This window comes from Mirounga angustirostris, unplaced genomic scaffold (assembly GCF_029215605.1).
Source record: "Mirounga angustirostris isolate CCGP_5_RB_7025 unplaced genomic scaffold, mMirAng1.0.hap1 SCAF_10, whole genome shotgun sequence".
NCBI classification, from domain to species: domain Eukaryota; kingdom Metazoa; phylum Chordata; class Mammalia; order Carnivora; family Phocidae; genus Mirounga; species Mirounga angustirostris.
This window is the reverse complement of record NW_026991718.1, coordinates 77,907,355-77,926,460: the sequence shown is the minus strand read 5'-3', so window position 1 is coordinate 77,926,460 and position 19,106 is coordinate 77,907,355. Positions and strand designations below refer to the sequence as shown.

The 19,106-nt window shown below is 43.3% G+C and overlaps 1 protein-coding gene and 1 long non-coding RNA gene across 2 annotated transcripts in view; one reads left to right on the top strand and one right to left on the bottom strand.

Moving 5' to 3' along the window:
* Positions 1–697: 697 nt before the first annotated feature.
* Positions 698–19,106, bottom strand: part of LOC129046126 (uncharacterized) — a 67,018-nt gene continuing 48,609 nt past the window's right edge. The window contains exons 4-6 of the long non-coding RNA XR_008506906.2: positions 12,587–12,783; positions 9,562–9,687; positions 698–1,667 (exon numbers count right to left, since the gene is read on the bottom strand). This is a non-coding gene — a long non-coding RNA (uncharacterized LOC129046126). The remainder of the gene's footprint in view (positions 1,668–9,561; positions 9,688–12,586; positions 12,784–19,106) is intronic.
* LYG1 (lysozyme g1) lies at positions 7,910–13,346 on the top strand. Its single transcript, XM_045885162.1, has 5 exons — positions 7,910–7,952; positions 9,906–10,010; positions 11,200–11,393; positions 12,901–13,033; positions 13,228–13,346. The coding sequence occupies exons 1-5, from the start codon at positions 7,910–7,912 to the stop codon at positions 13,344–13,346; spliced, it is 594 nt and encodes a 197-aa protein (XP_045741118.1).

The window sequence follows — 19,106 nt, the reverse complement described above, 5'->3', positions numbered from 1 at the left end:
TTAGGAAGTTGGGTGATGTACAGAATGATTTTCCTTTTGGTACCTCTCAATGTAATTTCCTGTAAAGCTATCTATTTGTTCTCAGGGCTTTTGTCAATTGATTTGTGCTCCTTTGGAGGGATACTACGCAGAACCCAGCCTTAATGTAAGAGTAAGAAAGCTAAATTCATTTAAGGCACAAACCCAAACTGAGAAGATTCTGTGTCTGTGAAGAAAGGCTGGGGTGGGAGTGAGGTAAGGGAGTATATTTTTGTGATTTGTAATAAGAAATATGTATTTGCGGGATGCCCGGGTGGCTCAGTCGGTTAAGCAGCTGCCTTCAGCTCAGGTCATGATCCCAGGGTCTTGGGATTGAGTCCCGCATTGGGCTCCTTGCTCAGAGGGGAGCCTGCTGCTCCCCCTCCTTGTGCTCTCTCTCTGACAAATAAATAAATAAAATCCTAAAAAAAAAAAAAAAAAAATATATATATATATATATATATATATATATATATATATATATATATATATATATATATATATATATTTGGGTTCCAACAACATACATATATTTTTGTCACATTTTGGAAAGTCTAAGATCAATGTGTTGGCTGGTTGGGATTCTCTTGAGCCCTTGCTTCCTGGCTTACAGATGGCTATCCTCTCGCTGTGTCCTCAAATGGCCTTTTCTCTGCGTGCATGCATCTTGGTATCTCTTCCAATTCTTATAAAGACACCACTGGATTACTAAAACAACCACAACAAATATGTATTTGGTCTTCATCCCTATTCCTGGTACACAGCTCCTAAAATCCTTGGAATTTCCTAACGGATAAGAACAATAAAGATGCCTTTTATTATGTTAATGAGGTGGATTTTGGAAAGCTCCAGAGGATGGGGCCTGGGTTGAGGGGTAGGAGACACTAATTTGTGATTAAAGGGTTGGAATTTTCAGTCCCCCCACCAACCCACTCAACCTCTGGGTAGGGGAGAGGGGCTGGAGATTGAGTTCAAGCTCCATGACCAGTGATTTAATCAGTCATGGCTAAGTAATGCCTCCATAAGAAAAACCCAAGAGGAGAGGGTTGGTGAACATGGAGATTCAGGGACAGTAGTGTGTCTGGAGAGAGCACAGAAGGTCCATACCTGTTCCCATACCTTGCCCTACAAATCCCCTCCATCTGGCTGTTCCTGAGTTATATCCTTTTACAACAAACCAGTAACCTAGTCACTATAAAAAGTTTCTCTGAGGGGTGCCTGGGTGGCTCAGTCGTTAAGCGTCTGCCTTCGGTTCCGGTCATGATCCCAGGGTCCTGGGATCGAGCCCTGCGTCATACTTCCTGCTCAGTGGGCGGCCTCTCCTGCTCCCTCTGCTTGTGTTCCCTCTCTCACTGTGCCTCTCTCTGTCAAATAAATAAAATCTTTAAAAAAAAGAAAAAAAGTTTCTCTGAGTTCTGTGAGCCACTAGCAAATTAATTGACCCCAAGGGGAGGTCTTCAGAACCTCAGATTTATAGCCTGTCAGTCAGAAGCACAGGTGACAACCTGGTCTTGTGATTGGTGTCTGACGTGGGATGGGGGCAGTCTCCTAGGACTGAGCCGTGAACCTGCGATCTGATGTTGTCTCCAGGTAGACAGTGTCAGAATTGAGTTGAATTGTAGGACACCCAGCTGGTGTCACAGAATTGCCTGGTATGGGAAAGAGAAAAAAAAAACAGGTCAGAATTGGCATCAGAATTGTAAGGGCTCTCTCTGCTCGCCTGGCTCTGGGGGCAGGACAGGGAATATCTTGAGCTGTTTCTGTTTAGCCTCACTTAAGTCTAAGTGCAGCAAGCTTTTTTCGATACCCCCACCACCTCCCCTACTGATGTACACCAGGTTTTTGGAAGGAAGTGTCCATATGCAGACTGGCTGAGGACTGAATAAGCCTGAGGCTTAGATAGGCATCATTTCTGCGGAGCTGTTGCTTGGCAACATCCTGGCCGCCCACCAGCGAGAACCTTCTAGGACATGAACATGGGCACTGGGTTAGATCAGCCCTGGTGACATGGTGCTTTTACAGATGGTGTCAGGGTGTTCCCACATTTCCTCGCACTGTAATACATTTTAGTTGTTGGTGTGTGCTAGACAAAATAAAGAGAGAGGGTTCCAGTTTTGGGTAGGGATATGGTTTTTAATGGGGCACATTATTATTCTGCTTTTTATTCCAACTCTGCCAACAACAGAGAGGAAACCCCAATTCTCATATCCTCCTCCCCAAATTTAAAGGTCAGGAACTCCCTGGGTGTCCAGGTCTGGATCCTTGATGACAGTGCCCTGGTCCTTACTTCATCATCTCAGCTATTGATAGAGAGCAACAAAATCCTAATCCCCAAAGTCTAAGCCGCAAACAACCGGTCAGTGATCTCCCGCATCATAAGTATCTTTTAATTCATTTGTTTATTCTTGCCAGAAACATTTATTGAATATCTCCTATGTGCCATTTAGGGAATATAGGAAAAAAGACCCAGTCTTTGCTCTCATGTTGTTTTCAGGCTGACCAGACACCAATCCCCGCCAAAAAAAAAAAAAAAAGTGTCACAGGTACAGTGATAGAAATATCCACAGGGCTGCATGGGACATGAGCAAAGCAAGCTTACCCCAGGACCTGGCGCTGGGGACCCGATCTGAATCTTGGTGGGTGAGGTTGTAGGAATTCTGCATGCCTTGACTGATTCAACAGATATTTACTGAACACCCATAATGTGCCAGGCTCTGATCTGGGCTCTGAGGACTCAGTCATAATGAGGCAGCCGAGGTCAGTGATCAGGGCTTACATTCTAGTTATGGCAGGGTGGCAGCAGGGGGAGAAGGCAGAGGACGCAGAGGAGATTATAAACAAATTAGCAATGAGCAAGCCATTTATTCCACGGGTTTTTTTTTTTAAGATTTTATTTATTTATTTGAGAGAGAGAGAGAATGAGAGACAGAGAGCATGAGAGGAAGGAGGGTCAGAGGGAGAAGCAGACTCCCTGCCTAGCAGGGAGCCTGATGCGGGACTTGATCCCGGGACTCCAGGATCACGACCTGAGCCGAAGGCAGTTGCTTAACCAACTGAGCCACCCAGGCGCCCTATTCCACGGGGTTTATTGAGTATCTCCTATGTGTCAGGCAGGGTGTTAGGTGGTGGGGTTATAAAGACAAATGAGACACAGTCCCTGTCCCTAAGGGCATTTCAGGCACGGGTAAGAGCCTGTAGGAAGAAGGCATAGAGCAAACGTTGGGGCTGTGTTGGGGGAAAATCAAGTCATTCAGTAGAAATGGGGCAAAGGGTGTGGTTGGTGATAGAAAGGGTTCCCTCTTGTAGTTATGAAACTCATCCCTTGGGCAATCTAAGGCAAAGAGTCCTTCCTGGAAACTTCATAAAAAACCTCTAAGTATTTATTGAGGTAGACATTTAGGAACAAACTGTATGTACTAGACGTATATAAAAGAGCATTATTCAGCCTAAGGTGTGGTTATGCTTGCCTGAAATACAGATCAAGAATGCATTTTTTGACATTCCAAATTCAATTTTTTCCTCCCTCCCTCCCTTCCTTCCTTCCTTCTTTTCTTAACTGCCTTTATTCCTAGAAACTGGTGCAAATAAAAGCAAATATTGGGGGGCGCCTGGGTGGCTCAGTTGTTGAGCATCTGCCTTCAGCTCAGGTCATGATCCCAGGGTCCTGGGATTGAGCCCCACATCGGGCTCCAGCCCCACATTGGGCTTCCTGCTCTGCGGGAAGCCTGCTTCTCCCTCTCCCACTCCCCCTGCTTGTGTTCCTTTTCTTGCTGTGTCTCTCTCAAATAAATAAATAAAACCTTTGAAAAAAAAAAAAAAGCAAATATTGGATTGAAATCATCAACATGAATCTACAAACTACGATCTGCCTTCCAAGGAAGGTCTGGTAGGGAACTATTTGGTTAATGTTTGCAAAATGCCAGGACATTCTTGAATAAAGCCCTGTATAAGTTCAAAGTATTTGTAATTATTGTGATTATTTCTATAACTTGTAAGACTTAGCCATAAATCTTTTCATAAGAGGATGGAGTCAACACTTTTAAAAAGAGGAGGCAGGACAGGGACTCTATATAAAGCATTTCGGACTGACTGCCTCTAAGGACAAGAGGTAACAGAAGACAGGTGAGTCTAAGATGGACTGGTGGAACTTACATTCAGGCTTATCGAGAATGAAAGATCCAGTCTGTGGTGATCGATTGGTAATGACTGTGTCTTTGCTGCTAAGTAAACAAGACAATATGCAGTAGGATAAAACTTAAGGACCTCGCAAGGAAAGCCCAAGTTATAAAAGATTATGTAGATGATGGGATGAATTTTTTCCACTGTTCATTATAATACTTATAAAAACCTAGATTTCTGTTAATGCAAGTATATAGTTAATTTTGGATTTGTGAGCATTTGCAAAAGAATAGAAATACATGTGCCTTTAATGGAAACTGTAATAGGCTGAAGGGGATGTCTTTGCTGTGAATTCAAAACCAAAGGATGGAGGTGTTGGCATTTTCCCAGATAGCAATCTCTCCCCCACCTTCACCCTCCTGCCAGTGGTACATTAACCCCACATACTTTGTGTGATGGCTCTATAACAGAACCCTATTTTTCTCTGGAAGCTCTGAAAGGACAAAGGCCAACATGTCTAACAGCTGAAGCCTGGCAGAGTAAAAGGATAGACAAGCTTCAAGAGTCTTGGATAGAACAGAGAGGCCATGGTCTCTTTGATTTCATCTTTGTTCAGAAAGGGATATTCCTGGGACAGGTCCTAGCACTAGGAGAGGAGACTTCCTGGATTTCTCAACTCTGGGAATCCCAGATGGGCAAAGTGAGGAAAACAGACACAGAGGCCTTATGGAGAGAAGAAAAGGATTCGCCCACCAAGAGTGAAGAGAAGCCATCACACCTCCAAGCTCTTTGGGGCTGGTAATCTGCCCCCAATCCAAATTCAGGAAATGTGTATTTTCACAGTCGAGGTAACTCTGCCAAAGAGTGAGTTCAGATGGAGCCTTACATTTTACTCTAAAAAGTTAGACTTTTCTCAAGCAAATGTGATCATAGTGGCAGAAACATTTGATATTTGTGACTGTCCCTGCTACCATTTTAATTTAGGACCTGTTGGTGCAGAGCCATCTGCAGGGCAATGGGCTGGGGTGTTGCTGTGTGTGAGGACGGAGGGTAAAAACAGGGCAGCAAGAGGGTGGACTAAGACGAGATGCTGCTGGAAAGGCCTATCAGCCTACAAGGAGCAAGCAGATGGAGAGACCAGTTAGCAGTAAAAGCAGGGCGAGTCGACAGTGTGGAGTGGGAGACCTGTAACGTGCGTGTGTAGAGCAGTCCTCAATTCTTCCAGGATCAAATGGGGGGTCACAATGGGACAGGGCCACCTTCCTGCCCAGCACCTCGGGACACTAATACAACACATTTTCCAGGCTGGTTGGAGGGCCCTAAGGATGTGGAGTGGCTATGGTTTAAGGGTTCTGGTGAAGACCTAGGAGAGCATTTCTGGAAAAAGAACAGGAGTTCTGTGGTGAGATTAAAGACCAAAGACCTTTATTTCCACCTTTTCCAGAAAAATAGTTTAAGAGAGGAGTAAATGGTCTATTACACCTTACAAATCTAAATGATGCTTTGGGAATGACAAAGCACTAGGTGGAGGGAAGGTGGGTAGAGGCCACCAGGAACTTGAACTGGCCCCAAGGGATGCTTGGGGTGTCTGTTTCCCTTGTGCCCCGCAGGCTGCTGCTCCAGCTTGTTGACACCCCTGTGCTGCTTGTCACTGTTTCGCTCTCCAGGAAGGGAGAAGAGGGATGCCACCAGAGATACTGTGCTTGGCATTATGAGCACTGTGCTGTCTTGGCCTGACATTCTAATAATGGTTTCAAGGGCATGGAACCACAGGGGCATTAAGAGTTTAATCATAGATAACCAATGGACACTCCCTGAGCACGCTCCCACCGTGCCTCAACAGTCCCTTCTAAACACAGAGTTTTGTGGCATCTATAAAGTTGGGCCACAGAGCTTGAGTTGCTTCAATATGCTGTTTATTTCCATTGTCACTTCTTGCTTTTTCCTCGTGTAATTAAAATGTGACAAAAAGGAACTCTGTGTTTCTAAGTAACTGACACATAGAATTACATAGACTCTTTTCAACAGAGCTTTTAGTTCCATGCTTGGAACGTGACGTAGCTTTCATGTTGCAATGCAGACGAAGTCCTTTTTTTCCACTTGGGTGTCCAGGAGGAACTATTTTTGTTCCCTGGGAAAGCAGCGACAGAGTAAAAGACCCTGGGTTTAGCATCTGGATGCCAGCTGTGTTCTTTTCTGCAGGGTTCTTTCCATAAAGCCAGGAAGAAGCCTCTGGAAAGATCAACTTTCCTAAGACTGTATGAGCTTTTCCTGTACCTAAGTGGCTCTTTCTCCATTCTCTTTCCTGGGAATGAGTGTCCTCTCCATCAGTGTGGCAGAGGGGGGCAGGGGTGGTGGCTCAGTGGATGTTGAATAAGTGATTCTTGGCCAGTGATTGAACCTGAGAATTTCTGCAGACCCAGCTAAAATTCCACATTCCTGTATCTTTCCAGTGTTGGGACTGAGCAGGGCATTTTCTGCTCAACTAAGGGATATCAGGTAGACCATCTCAATGTTGTAGTGAAGAGGAACAAAATACATGGCCATACCTGAGGAGCACACGACTGCTTGGTATAAGACCTAGTTTACATAACTTCCTTAATACCTCTCCTTTATCTTGAGACAAAATCTCTTCCTGGGTGTTTGGAAGGAAACACTCATAAGAATAACCTTGAAGCAAAAGAGATGAGAAAGTGCCAAGTGCCTTGTTTATATGCATACTCCTACTTATAATGACAGTAATAATTAAAAATGACAGGTAGCCAGGCCCCCCTGACCCAGGGAGAGGATTAGAACACCCTGCAGTTGGAGGGGTTGCAGGAGGTGGAGGCTTTGGGGGCAGGAGGCCAGATCCTCCAGCACTGACGGGGGTCAACTGCAACCTATTCTGGGTGGCATTTGTCTATTCATTTGGTAGCTAGTGGGAGAACCAAGGCTCTTTGTACCCATGGAAGGTGGTTAGAGAAATGGTTAGATGAGAAAGACAGAAAGTGAGCGAGTACAAGTGCATGCCAATAACAAGTTATCACTCTCCCATCTAGCGAGCACCAAATGAGTTTAATCCTGCCCATGACCTGACTTTTGGGGATTTGACTAGGTTTTCTCCTGCACAGGAGTTTTGCAGAAGGGGAATGGGGAGCATGGCTCAAGGTGGCCAAAGGGATCTGAGATTCACAGGCTGCGGGATTAGAGCAGTGGGAAAGGTCTACCAGTTCCTTCCTCTAGTCAAAGCAGAGTATGTTCCAAGACACTGAGGAATGTGTAACCTTTCCTTTACACTGAAGGAAAAAGAGCTCAAATGAAAAGAAACACTGATATAAAATTCTCCTTTTCACATTATCTTTTGATAATGAAAAAGCTACTACTGGGATAAGGCACATGCATCAAAAATTTGCTTTTCAGGATCTGGACCCAGGTCACTATGTTTCTCGGTGTTGAGAACCAAAGTATCTTGGTTTCCTGAAATAATTACTCTTCGGTAACTCGATGGTCTGGTGAGTCCCTGTGAGCCAAGCAGGAGTCTCCTCATTTTTAAGTTAATTGAAAGGATGGATGGAGTACAAGTCTCTTACTTTCGCTTTTTTCATTATAATTCAGATCATTAATTTTCTTAGTTCAGACATGGGGAAACTTATTCCTTTCTTTCTTTTTTTTTTTTGCCTTTTTCCATAGAAACATTACATATTGTTATGATGATAATGGATATTTTCACATCTTTGATCTAATTTCTATTCTAAAATCATTTTAGGACCTGTAGAGCCAGCTCATCAATATGTCTGTGCTATGGCTGCTTCTGGGTCTTCTTGCCCTTACTGGTGAGTGTGTTTAATTTGTCCCATATGACCTTGGAGATGGGAAGGATAAGCATAGGAACAGAATGGTATTTCTGATACTTGAAACTGAGGTAGAAAATGTTGTTTTTCTTCTAAGTTGTCCAATAAATAATGGACTTAGTAACAACCACTGACGAATGGCCTCTTTCCAGATGCCCCACAAAAGGAGGGGGCTCTCCAGAATGTGGAGTGGGCTTAAACCAACATTGCTGGAGGCTGGACTTTAAATAACATCATTGATAAGTACTCATTGTTCCTCTATAAAAACCATCTCACCAAAGTTATTGAAGTTATTAATAGATCACGTATTTCCATAGAAGGATTGAGATGGTTTACGATAATAAGACTAATGTAATTTCAAATAGAAAACTAGCATGGAGGGGATCAAGGACATGTGACTAAACTAACCACTGAGGCTGACATAGTTGCTATGCTTGCATTTTGGATTTGGTCTTAAGGTTCCTTGCAGACCAAAAAGGAAAGTACATGTTTTTTGATAAATAAAAGGAGGAAGCATAGTTCCTCAGGAGAAGCAAACTTTTTCTTGGCTCTAAATTCTGATGATTTTTCAGAGGGGGTCTTATATTCATTCATTTATTGATTGATCCATTTATTTAACAAGTACTTTAAATTTCTAGAAGATATTTTGGGAACATAAGGAACTTTAAGGAGCATCTAATGTGACGAGGGAGTGGCTACGAGGCAGGAAGCAATGAATGACACAACCCATTACAATATTAATGGTATTTGTCACCAGTTATAAAGATAAACGTGTACTGATTAAAAAATGAAAAAGGACAAATTGGCTCGTTTAATTTTTGGTACACTCGTAAAAGACCAGGTCTTTTCATCTGCACATTTCTTTCAGATTTCTTATCAAAAGTTTGTAAAGTAGAAGCATTTACTCCAAAATATTAATATTTTCAGATGTCAACTCTAAGAAGCTCTTAGTAAGAAAATAGAACCTTAAAAGGCATTTATATAAACATATAATACACATATGATGATGTGCAATGGATTTGTTGCCAAAGACTTGCAAACCATTAAGATTTGATGATATGAGCAAAGAATAAAGCAAATAAAAAATAGTAATCTAATGAGAAGTCCTTACAGGCTTATCACAGTGAGATGATTTTCTCAGGGGGCAACTTCCTGTCCCCTGTAGGTAATCTTGTTACTGCTTATGTGTCCTTCTGCTGTGAATTATGAATACTAGGGAATGCCCTTCTTTTCAGCGGCCTTTGTGAAAAACCTCTCCTCCCTGGAAGGATAGCAGTAGGTAAAGAGAGAGAGAGATGGAAAGGCAAAAGACCAAAAAGGAAGACATGGAAAGAGGGAGCCCCCCGGTGGAGACCTGGTCTTGTGCCCCATTACATGTCCTCTCTTTGCTGTCTTAGGCACCCCCATCTAGAAGAGCACACCATCCAGAACACCAGGGAAAGCCAGCTCCAAGTCCCAGTGCCTTTACTTTGGGTCTGGCTTGAGACCCCAGGGAAGCCTAGGCTTTATACATGTTTCTCAAGAGCAACCATAAATATCTCATCAGACCAGTCAGGCAGGAATATTTGCAGGAGAAGTATTGAGAATTCACCTAAGATGTAGGATGAAGACTAGTTACAGGGAGCAGATCCTCTGGTTTGATTCCAAGGCCAACTCAACAGCACTGGACAGCCTAGCGCTTTGCAAGGAGTATAGCTGCTCCGACAGTTGCTCGTGCCTGCAGGATAGGAGGTGACAATTCAGTATCGAAGAGGTTTCTACGATCATTTCTGAGTCACTATACTGTAAATTTCAAGTGTTTCAGTTCAGAGTGAAGTTCTTGTTGTTATTGATTTGGGCAAAATTCTTTTTATTAATGGCGCTTCATTTGTGGACAGAAGATGATCAAAACTCTTCTAGTGTAATGCCTTAGGCTGAAAATTTCTCAATTTGTAGATTCCTCTGAAAGCAGCAACTGGGGATGCTATGGAAATATCCGAAACTTTGAGACCCCTGGGGCTTCTTGTGGGATTGGAAAGCGTCATGGCCTGAACTACTGTGGTAGGTTATGATCTCATTGTCCACCTCCCCTCCTCCTCTTTCTCTTAGAAGGTGCCTCCTTTTGGCAAGTGTGGCTTTAACAGGATTTTATCCCTTCCCTTGATACCCCACACCCATGTCTCCCTGTCCTTCCTCACAAATTTTGATCCTCTCAATGTATCCTTTTGGTTCCCACTATTTCCCACAGCCCTACACTACCAAGTGACAGGAAGAGCACTAGACATGGAGTCCAAAGACCTTGTCTGAGTGTGGGCTCTGGTTCTTCAACAAGTCACTTAGTTCTCCTCTGCCTCCACTGAAAGGTGTTAAAAGTACTCATTTTACAATTTTGTTGTAAACTCTGGTTGATAGAATGTGGATGAGAGTGTTTTTGTAACACAAAAAATACTTACAAGGTAAGTGAGCTAGCCAGGTAAATTAGTATTGGTTTTCCTTTTGCCCAGCATTCCTTGGTTTTTTTTTTTTTTTTCATTTTTTTATTCTTATGTTAATCCCCATACATTACAACATTAGTTTTAGATGAAGTGTTCCATGATTCATTGTTTGTGCACAACACCCAGTGCTCCATGCAGAATGTGCCCTCCTCAATACCCACCACCAGGCTAACCCATCCTCCCACCCCCCTCCCCTCTAGAACCCTGTTTGTTTTTCAGAGTCCATCGTCTCTCATGGTTCGTCTAGCATTCCTTGTTTTTTTTACAAAAGTTTAAGCTCATGCAATTTCTAGGTGTCACTTTAGGGTGGAAAGGTGGGCAAGAGTGAGCAAATCTGTCAGGGAAACTCTCCAAGGACTTCTTGAAGGGGTTGGGAGAATCTCTCTTTTGTATATGGTGCTCGTTGTGGCTGATGGACAGGTACATTTTACTGGGTCACTGTTGGGGTGCTTAGGATGGGGCCAATGTGCTGCACCCAGGGAATTGTCCTGCATGGGCCAGAGCAGCCCCTGAGAGACCAGCGAGGGGCACTGGCAGCCACAAAGGACATTGCCTCTGTGGATGCCAACTCAAGCTTAAAGGAGGAGAATCATACTCTCGGGTCTAGGAATGGCCACTAGGGATTTCAGAATGAGACATGGGCTTCTTGGTCCTAGACTACTGCCCAGAGCCTTGGAGTGTGATTTCTCTCCTCTTGAGCTCTCATGTCAGCATAAGTCACAGCAGCCACATCCTTCCTTCTGTGTTTGCATTAGGAGTTCGTGCTTCTGAAAGGCTGGCTGAAATAGACATGCCATACCTCCTGAGATACCAGCCTGTGATTCATACCGTCGGCCAAAAATACTGTGTGGATCCTGCAGTGATTGCTGGAGTCTTGTCCAGGGGGTCTCATGGCGGCAACGTTATGGTCAATGTGGGCAACATGGGCGATGGCATTGGGGTTGTGCAGGTAACCCTCCGTCAGTTACGGCATATGGCCGTTGTACCGCATGGCACAACGCTAAGGGGACATCTTCACATTTGTTGTTGTTGACACCCTGGAGCACAGCTCTATGGGACACAGACTGAAAGGTGCTTCCTAGAGCTGTGACAGCCACAGCTCTGCCTAATACCAGTAGCAACATCACTGCTTCATTGTGAGCCATGGTTTCTTTGCAGAACCAACTGTGCTGTGTTTCCAGGATATCATCCATGGTACCCTATTCTGGATCCTTGCTCTGTTATTTTGCAACCACGTGACCTCATTTAATCTCCCTAGGACTCAGTTTCCTCACCTATAAAACACCAGCCTCCTAGAATTGTTATGAAGACTCAATGCAACGATGTGAAAACGTGCTTAGTTTCTGGCAGATTCTTAGTAAATACTGAATTCCTTCTCCTTGGTCTTCTTTCTACACAATCCTTAGTTCTGAAGATCCAGTTTTATTTTTGCACAAATTCTGCCTGGTTTCACTTGTCTCATAGAGTCTCCCCGGGAACTGGGCATTGACCCCACAGTTGAATTAATTGTGTACTGGGGTAATCAGTGATGGCAAGGAGACAATGGCGCTGTGATTTTTTTCTATTGCATTTCACATTGTTGTCGTAGTTGAGAAGCCTTTACGTAGTACAGTCATTTCTTAAGCTTTTAGGAAAATGTATTCTTCAGTGATCTTTAAACTGGCTTCCCATTAGTACTTGGGATGACACTTTGCAATTTAAAAGTACTTTCAAATACTCTATCTTATTTTGATTTGGGGGCCCATCCAATAATCTGATGAGGATGGGGTGAGGGGGAAGGCATGTAATCCATCCTTTCCAAGTGAGGAAGTGGTTTTACAAGGAGAGGGTCATTGCTGCAAAGTCACATGGCAGCTGGAAAATGCAGAACCGGGACCAAGAGCAATATGGGCGATGTTAGGGTCAGCATCACTTCCGATAACCTGCTCTGACTCCTTCATAAACTCTTGTTCTTGGGAAAAGGATGCATTGTCTATCTACTTTGAAGATGAAAGAATTCTCCAGAGTCAGACATTTCTCCTAAATATGTTGAAACTCATATGGAACGGTAACCAAAGGTATATAAGAAAAATCAGAAGTACATTTAGACATTCAGATATCTGAAGGAGAATTACAAGTGCAGATAGAAAAACCCCTTCTGACCTATTTGGAAGGCTTGTGTTTGCAGCATTGAAGGAGGGCATCGGACTGGTACATCCACTACCTCTGTCACCTTCGGCTTCCAACTCTGCCTTTCACCATTACAATGAAGCAGCTGCGAAATGTCTGATCATCCTTCCTTTGCCCAAACCTTGTAGCTTTACTGTTTATCCGCAGGGAGATTAGAGGTGGCATTAGTTCTGCCAAAGGAGGAGGAGAGAAAAAGGAGGGAAATGAGAAAGCAGCACTGGTCCCATGAAGTCCTGTCACCCTCCCACATGGCTTACCTAGCTTTTCCTCTGCCTCCCTCCCTCCAGGACCCTGGTCTTTATGCTCCCACATCCTGGATCAGCGAGTCCCAGGTTTCTCAGATAACCGAGGTCCTGACTGTTAGGATCAAAGAAATCCAGAGGAGGTTTCCAACCTGGACCTCTGACCAGTACCTGAGAGGTAGGTGTAACCCATAGGTTGGTGGTTTCACAGCATGGAATTAATAAGAACAAATGTAAGACCTTGCACGAGATCCCCCCAAACCTCAGTTGCCTCCTGATGAGCAATTAGGAAAGAGAATCTAAGTTAACTGCTGAGACCCGGAAGCAACGAGGGGCCATAAGGTCAGCATTAACCCGTCTCACAAATTCCAGGTGGACTCTGTGCTTATGCTGGAGCTCCCGGCTACATCAGAAACAGCCAGGACCTGAGCTGTGACTTCTGCAATGATGTCCTTGCACGAGCCAAATACTTCAAGAGACATGGCTTCTAACACTTCAGAACAAACCCGAGGTCATTATCACATAGAAGACCTCAACTATTACACAGATAAAACTAGCCAATGGGGCTTGTAACTGAATCTGAATTTGACCTGAAGGTCATCAAAATAACGTGAAGCACATTAAAGGAGGAATTGTCTGCATTTTGTGGTGTGGTGAGTGTGTAAATGAAGAGCTGTGTCTCCTTAAAGGTATTTCCATGGAAGTTAGCTGTAATGTGTATTTCCATGAAATTAATCCTATAGCTCATTGACTGGCATTGCCATATTGAGCAAATAAAAATACAGGAAGCCCAGTTAAATTTGTATTCCAGGTAAATGATGAATGATTTTTTTGTGTAAGTCCCATGCAATTTTTAGAACACATTCATCCTAAAAAATTATTCACAGTTTATCTGAAATTCACATTTATCTGGGTACCTGATATTTTATCTGGCAAACTCCATCACTGATTTCTTTGATAAAAATCATAGTTTCAAATTTTAATTGAAAACTTTTGTTTAAGATTGTACTTATTTATTTCAGACAGAGAGTGAGCTAAAAGAGAGAGAGAGAGAGCATGGGTGAGGGGAGGGGTAGAGGGAGAGGGAGAAGCAGATTCCCAGCTGAGCAGGGATTCCCCACACTGGCCAGAGGGTGTGCTCCATCCCAGGACCCCGGGACCATGACCTGAGCCGAAGGCAGACACTAAACTGAATGAGCCACCCAGGCGCCCCTCAATGAAAACTACTGATGAGAAAAAGGGTGAGATGGTGGCTAGCCCCATCTGCTGGGTGGAAAGTTTCAGGAGAGTCACTTGTTTATATTTTTTAAAGATTTTATTTATTTGAGAGAGAGAAAAAAACATAAGCAGGGGGAGTGGCAGAGGGAGAAGCAGGCTCCCCACTGAGCAGGGAGCCCGATGAGGGGCTCGATCCCAGGACCCTGGGATCATGACCTGAGCCGAAGGCAGACGCTTAACCTACTGAGCCACCCAGGTGCCCTGGAGAGTCACTTGTTAACTCTACAGCATTAGTTTTGCCCTAGGACAGACTCTCTGTCATCTAATTTTACCTCCTCCTTTCTTGGACCCTGGGCCACAGAACCTTCTCCTGCACCTATAGTCCCCCAACTCAGCTGAATTATTCCCTGGTTTGGGGTACTTAAGACTAACAGAGCCAGGGCATAGGATAGTGCTTCATCAATCAGAATTGCCCTCAAGGACGTTGACCAGCTCTATACCAGTAAATTATTTAATTCAAGGGGCTGTGTGTTCTATCAATGTAATGAGTGTCCCATCCTACCAACTGTAGAATGTCAACATTCTTCAGGGTGTCATTTTAGAACCACTGTCATCATTTGAAGCAGAAGTGTTTTTAAGCAACTACTGTGTGCTCAGCACTACATGAAGCACTATATCAGAGTTAGTGGCCTCAGAAACTGTTAAATCACACAATTTAGTTGGAGATCATAGCCAACCACATGTGTGCACAAGGTACAGACTCAGGGCCTGCCTCAGGTAGCAGAGTGAGGTCCTCATCTTCTGCATCAGGGGCCCGTGGAACCTACCTGCTCATGACCTTTGGTGCCCTTGACTTCCTTCCTCATCTCCCCACCCACTGCTTTCCAAGACCTCCTCTCAAAGCTGAATGCAGTTAAGGAATTCCCACCACGGAAACATGATGAGGGAAACCTCATGAATACACTGTCTTTGGGGATGCACATTTCACTGGCACAAGGAAAAGAGACTGCAAGGCATTCGTGATGGGCCCACAGGGGAAACACTTGGGTGAATAAAGTCTTCCTGAAGTCAGACTCCCAGGGGACAGCCTCAAGCAGCCCCCACCACGGACCTGCAGGCCCAGGAAGTGGGGGTAACTTGTGTACATGCTGATAGAGTCTCTCCCAAGGAAAGATCCAGCCCAAGAAAGCCCACAAGGAGCACCATGATATGACAATAGGAGCTCTGGAAAAGGCACAACTGCGTAAGAGGTTGGTAAAAGTATAAGGTATTAATTATATAGCCATTAACAAATCCTTATTTGTAGAACAAAACCTTCTATCTGCCAACCACTGTACTAAAAACTGTGAAGGGGAAATCCGTGCTCACAAAGGCTCCTCTTCTAGTTGGGATACAGATATACTAACACTTGGGACAAATAAGAATTTCTCTGAAGAAGAGATAAATAAAAATTGACGTGGGAACTCTGGTGAAGAACTGAGGCCTGAATTCAAACAAGTGGTTAGGCTGTTCATTAGGTGCTGAATTCTCACACTGGCCCTGACAGGATACACCATTTTTATTTCAATTGAACAGAAAGAACTGTGACCGGAAATGTTTTGGCCCTTGCCTTAGTCACAGAATCAGAATCCAAGCCCAGGTTTCTTCCATTTAAAACCTTTTTATTTTTCCCTGACACATGCACATAATTAGATGATTATAGTTTTTAAAGATTATTTATTTATTTGAGAGAGAGAGAGAGAACAAGTAGGGGAAGTAGGAGCAGAGGGAGAAGGAATGAGAGAATCTCAAGCAGACTCTGCACTCAGCTTGGAGCCCTACATGGGGCTCAATCCCTCGACCCTGAGATCACGGACCTGAGCTGAAATCAAGATTGTCAAATGCTTAACTGACTGAGCTACCCAAGCCCCCCTGTAATTAGATGATTATTAATATGTATGGTGTGTGTGTGTCTGTCTGTGTGGTGGGGTGTTAGGGTGTCAACCATCAGGGCTAAAAACGAGAAAGTTGAAGGGGAAAGGTCCCAGGCAAATCCAGATGAGTTGGTCACCTCAGCCTGGCATTATCCTTTGTGGGAGGTATTTGAAAATGTGTGAGGGTGTTTTCCTCTTTCCCTCCCGCCTCCTCACACCCTTTGTTTTGTTATTGCCACAATCCTTGGGGTGGAGAGAGGGAGGGGGGATTGGACGTTACTGGTGATTTCTGGTAAAGCAAAAGGATGCTAAACATTTTGCAGTTTACCCTGGGTAGGATGGTCCCAACCAGTGAAGAATATATATAAATGAAGGTGTGTGTGTGGGTGTGTGTGTACGCACCTTTTTTAAACCTCTTCCTGAGTTAGCCTTTTATCACCTTTATAACTCGGAAATTTTTTTTAAGAGGTCTAAGAGCCATCTCTTTGAAATGTAAACATCTAGGAAGATGGCTTATCTATGCTCCTGTCACTGTGATAGTTTAGCCTCTAGGCATCTGCTTGTCATAGATATAAGATTTTTATTACTTCTTTTGATAAAGGTGAATTTAGGGTAAACTACTGAAGAATATACAGCAAATGGTGCTGTTAAGTTTTCTTGTATGGACATAATGGCTAAAAGTAGAGCAGCGAAAAAGGATTATAACTTCTTGGCTGCTTAAATAGGATAGAATTTCTTTCTATCTTTATATTCTCTTTGCAAATGATCAACCATGTCCATGCTCCAGTTTATGTTCATTCAATAATAACACTGCTTTCTTTCTTTTTGATGTTTTGTGTAGATTTTTAATTCCCTAACAACACAAAAACAAAAGAGTATTTGGTTAAAGAAATTGCTCAGTCCCGGGCTGACAGCTAGCTGTGTGAGGACCTGGTGTTCCAGAAGGTCTTAATCACGTCACAGTTCTTTGGGTTTTCTCTTTTTCAAGTACAAGATTTTCATCAAGGGCGCCTGGGTGGCTCAGTTGGTTGGGCAGCTGCCTTCAGCTCAGGTCATGATCCTGGAGTCCCGGGATCGAGTCCCGCATCGGGCTCCCTGCTCGGCGGGGAGTCTGCTTCTCCCTCTGACCCTCCCCCCTCTCATGTGCTCGCTCTCTCTCATTCTCTCTCTCTCAAATAAATAAATAAAACCTTTAAAAAAAAAAAAAAAAAAAAAGATTTTCATCAAGATGCTGGAGGTTTCTTCCTAGAGACTGTGAATCCCGTCATACAAAATGGTTCTGTCCCAGAGCAGACACTATGCAATCACAGTAGTAACCTAAGATTACTTTCTTGAATAATTTTTGTTTTCCACGGAGTTAATAATTACCCTTTACTTGCTTACCGCCTTAGTTTTCTCTGTATTTATCTCAAATTATCTCCTCTCAGGAAGTCTTTCCTGAAGCCTTCTGCCCTGCTCCGACCCAAGGTAAACCAGCATCTGAGATGCTCTGAGAGCATCCTGGGATCCCCTCCAACATTAGCCCTTCGCAGCTGCAGCTGTCCTTTGTTCTCCTTCCATTTTTTGCATCCTTCTTAGCTTACTCCTTTGTTTTGATGGAGCACATTCTCCAGCAGCTTCCTGAGAAAAGTGAGTGGAAGGTAAATTTTTTTTTTGAGACCTCTCATGTACAAAATATCATTTTTTCTACTGTCATCTGAATTGGTGATTTGGTCTGGTACAAAATTGTAGTTTGGAAATAATTTTCCTTTAAAATTCTGAAAGCATTACCCATTGGCCTTCTGGCTTCCAGGGTTACTCTTGAGAGGCCTGAGGTCATTTCAATTTTAATCCTTTGTATATAATATATTCCCTCCTCCCTTCTAGAAGATTGTAAGAATCTTTTCTTGTCACATGTTTGATATTTCACAATGATGTGCTTTAGAAAGATTCTGGTTTTATCCATTATGGTAGGCAGTCAGTCCTTTCGAATTTAATTTCAATATTTAAAAAATTGCTGCTAATTTCCTTCCCTCCATTTTTCTCTGTCCTCTTTTCTGTTATTAAGCATGGACCTCCTGGACTGGTCCTCTAAATTTCTGTTTTTGTTATTCTCTCCTAATTTTCACTTCTGTCCTGCTTTCTAGAAAGTTTCTTTATCTCCTCAAGTTTCCAGTAAGTTTTTCCTTTCTGCTACCATGTTTTTATTTTCCAGGAGGTTTTTTGTTTTGTTTTGGTTTGGTTGGTTTGGTTTGGTTTTTGCTGTTCTCTGAGTGTTTCTCTTTATAGCATCTTGCTTTGGTTTCATCAATGCAATGCTTTCTCTAATTTCTCTGAGTGTATTATTAAGAGTCCTCCCCACTCCCCTAAGTCTTCTTCTTGAACAATCTCTATTTCTTCCTGGGTGCCTTTTTCTGTTTGTTCTCACATTTCTATTCCTGTTGGAGGCTTTCTTCAAATGTCAGGAATTATTTGTTATCTGGACATATTTAAAAGTGCGGGAACTAAAAAGTTTATCAGAAACTCTGTGCACATGGGTGGGGCTTATGTGAGCAACCCTATAAAGTGATCCCACTGGGCTATTTGTTGGTGAATCCTCTATGTCTATATATCTTTACATATTTTCTTTTGGCTATTCATATGCCTGGGAGAAAAAAAAAACATAGTTTTTAGACTTCTCTAGAGAGTAAACACTTGGCTGCCAGTGTTCTGGAATCCAAGTGGAAGTAGTAGGCCAAGGAACTCAGCATTCAGAATGCATTTCACTTGGTCTTCCTCTTTTCTATATGGACCCCCTCCCAAATATGTGCCTGATATTATCCTGCCCAGAGACACTCTGTATTATCCTTCCCAGAGACAAAATCTCTGCTGGGATCAGGGAAGAGATCCAGGGTTTCAGCTCCTTCTTAATCATCTTTCAAACGTAAACATCTTTTCTTACCTCAAGTTTCCCTCACTTCCAGAGGTGGCCGATGCCATCAATTTCTGAGTCTTCTGAGGATTTTACAACATGAATCAAGTTGGTTCTTTGCTTTCCCACTGCCAAGCTAGGATTTCACTTCCTATGCCTGTTTTATCAGAGTCCGCTTGTCCAAGTGTTTTCCGGCTTTCACAATTTTGCTGCTTTCATCTATCAGAGTC

What these genes read in the sequence shown, in the direction of transcription:
- LYG1 (XM_045885162.1), top strand. Translation starts at nt 7,910, where the DNA reads ATGTCTGTGCTATGGCTGCTTCTGGGTCTTCTTGCCCTTACTG. An exon ending in TCATGGCCTGAACTACTGTG is followed by an intron (nt 10,011 to 11,199) that starts GTAGGTTATGAT and finishes TGTTTGCATTAG; the next exon opens with GAGTTCGTGCTTCTGAAAGG. An exon ending in ATGGCATTGGGGTTGTGCAG is followed by an intron (nt 11,394 to 12,900) that starts GTAACCCTCCGT and finishes CCCTCCCTCCAG; the next exon opens with GACCCTGGTCTTTATGCTCC.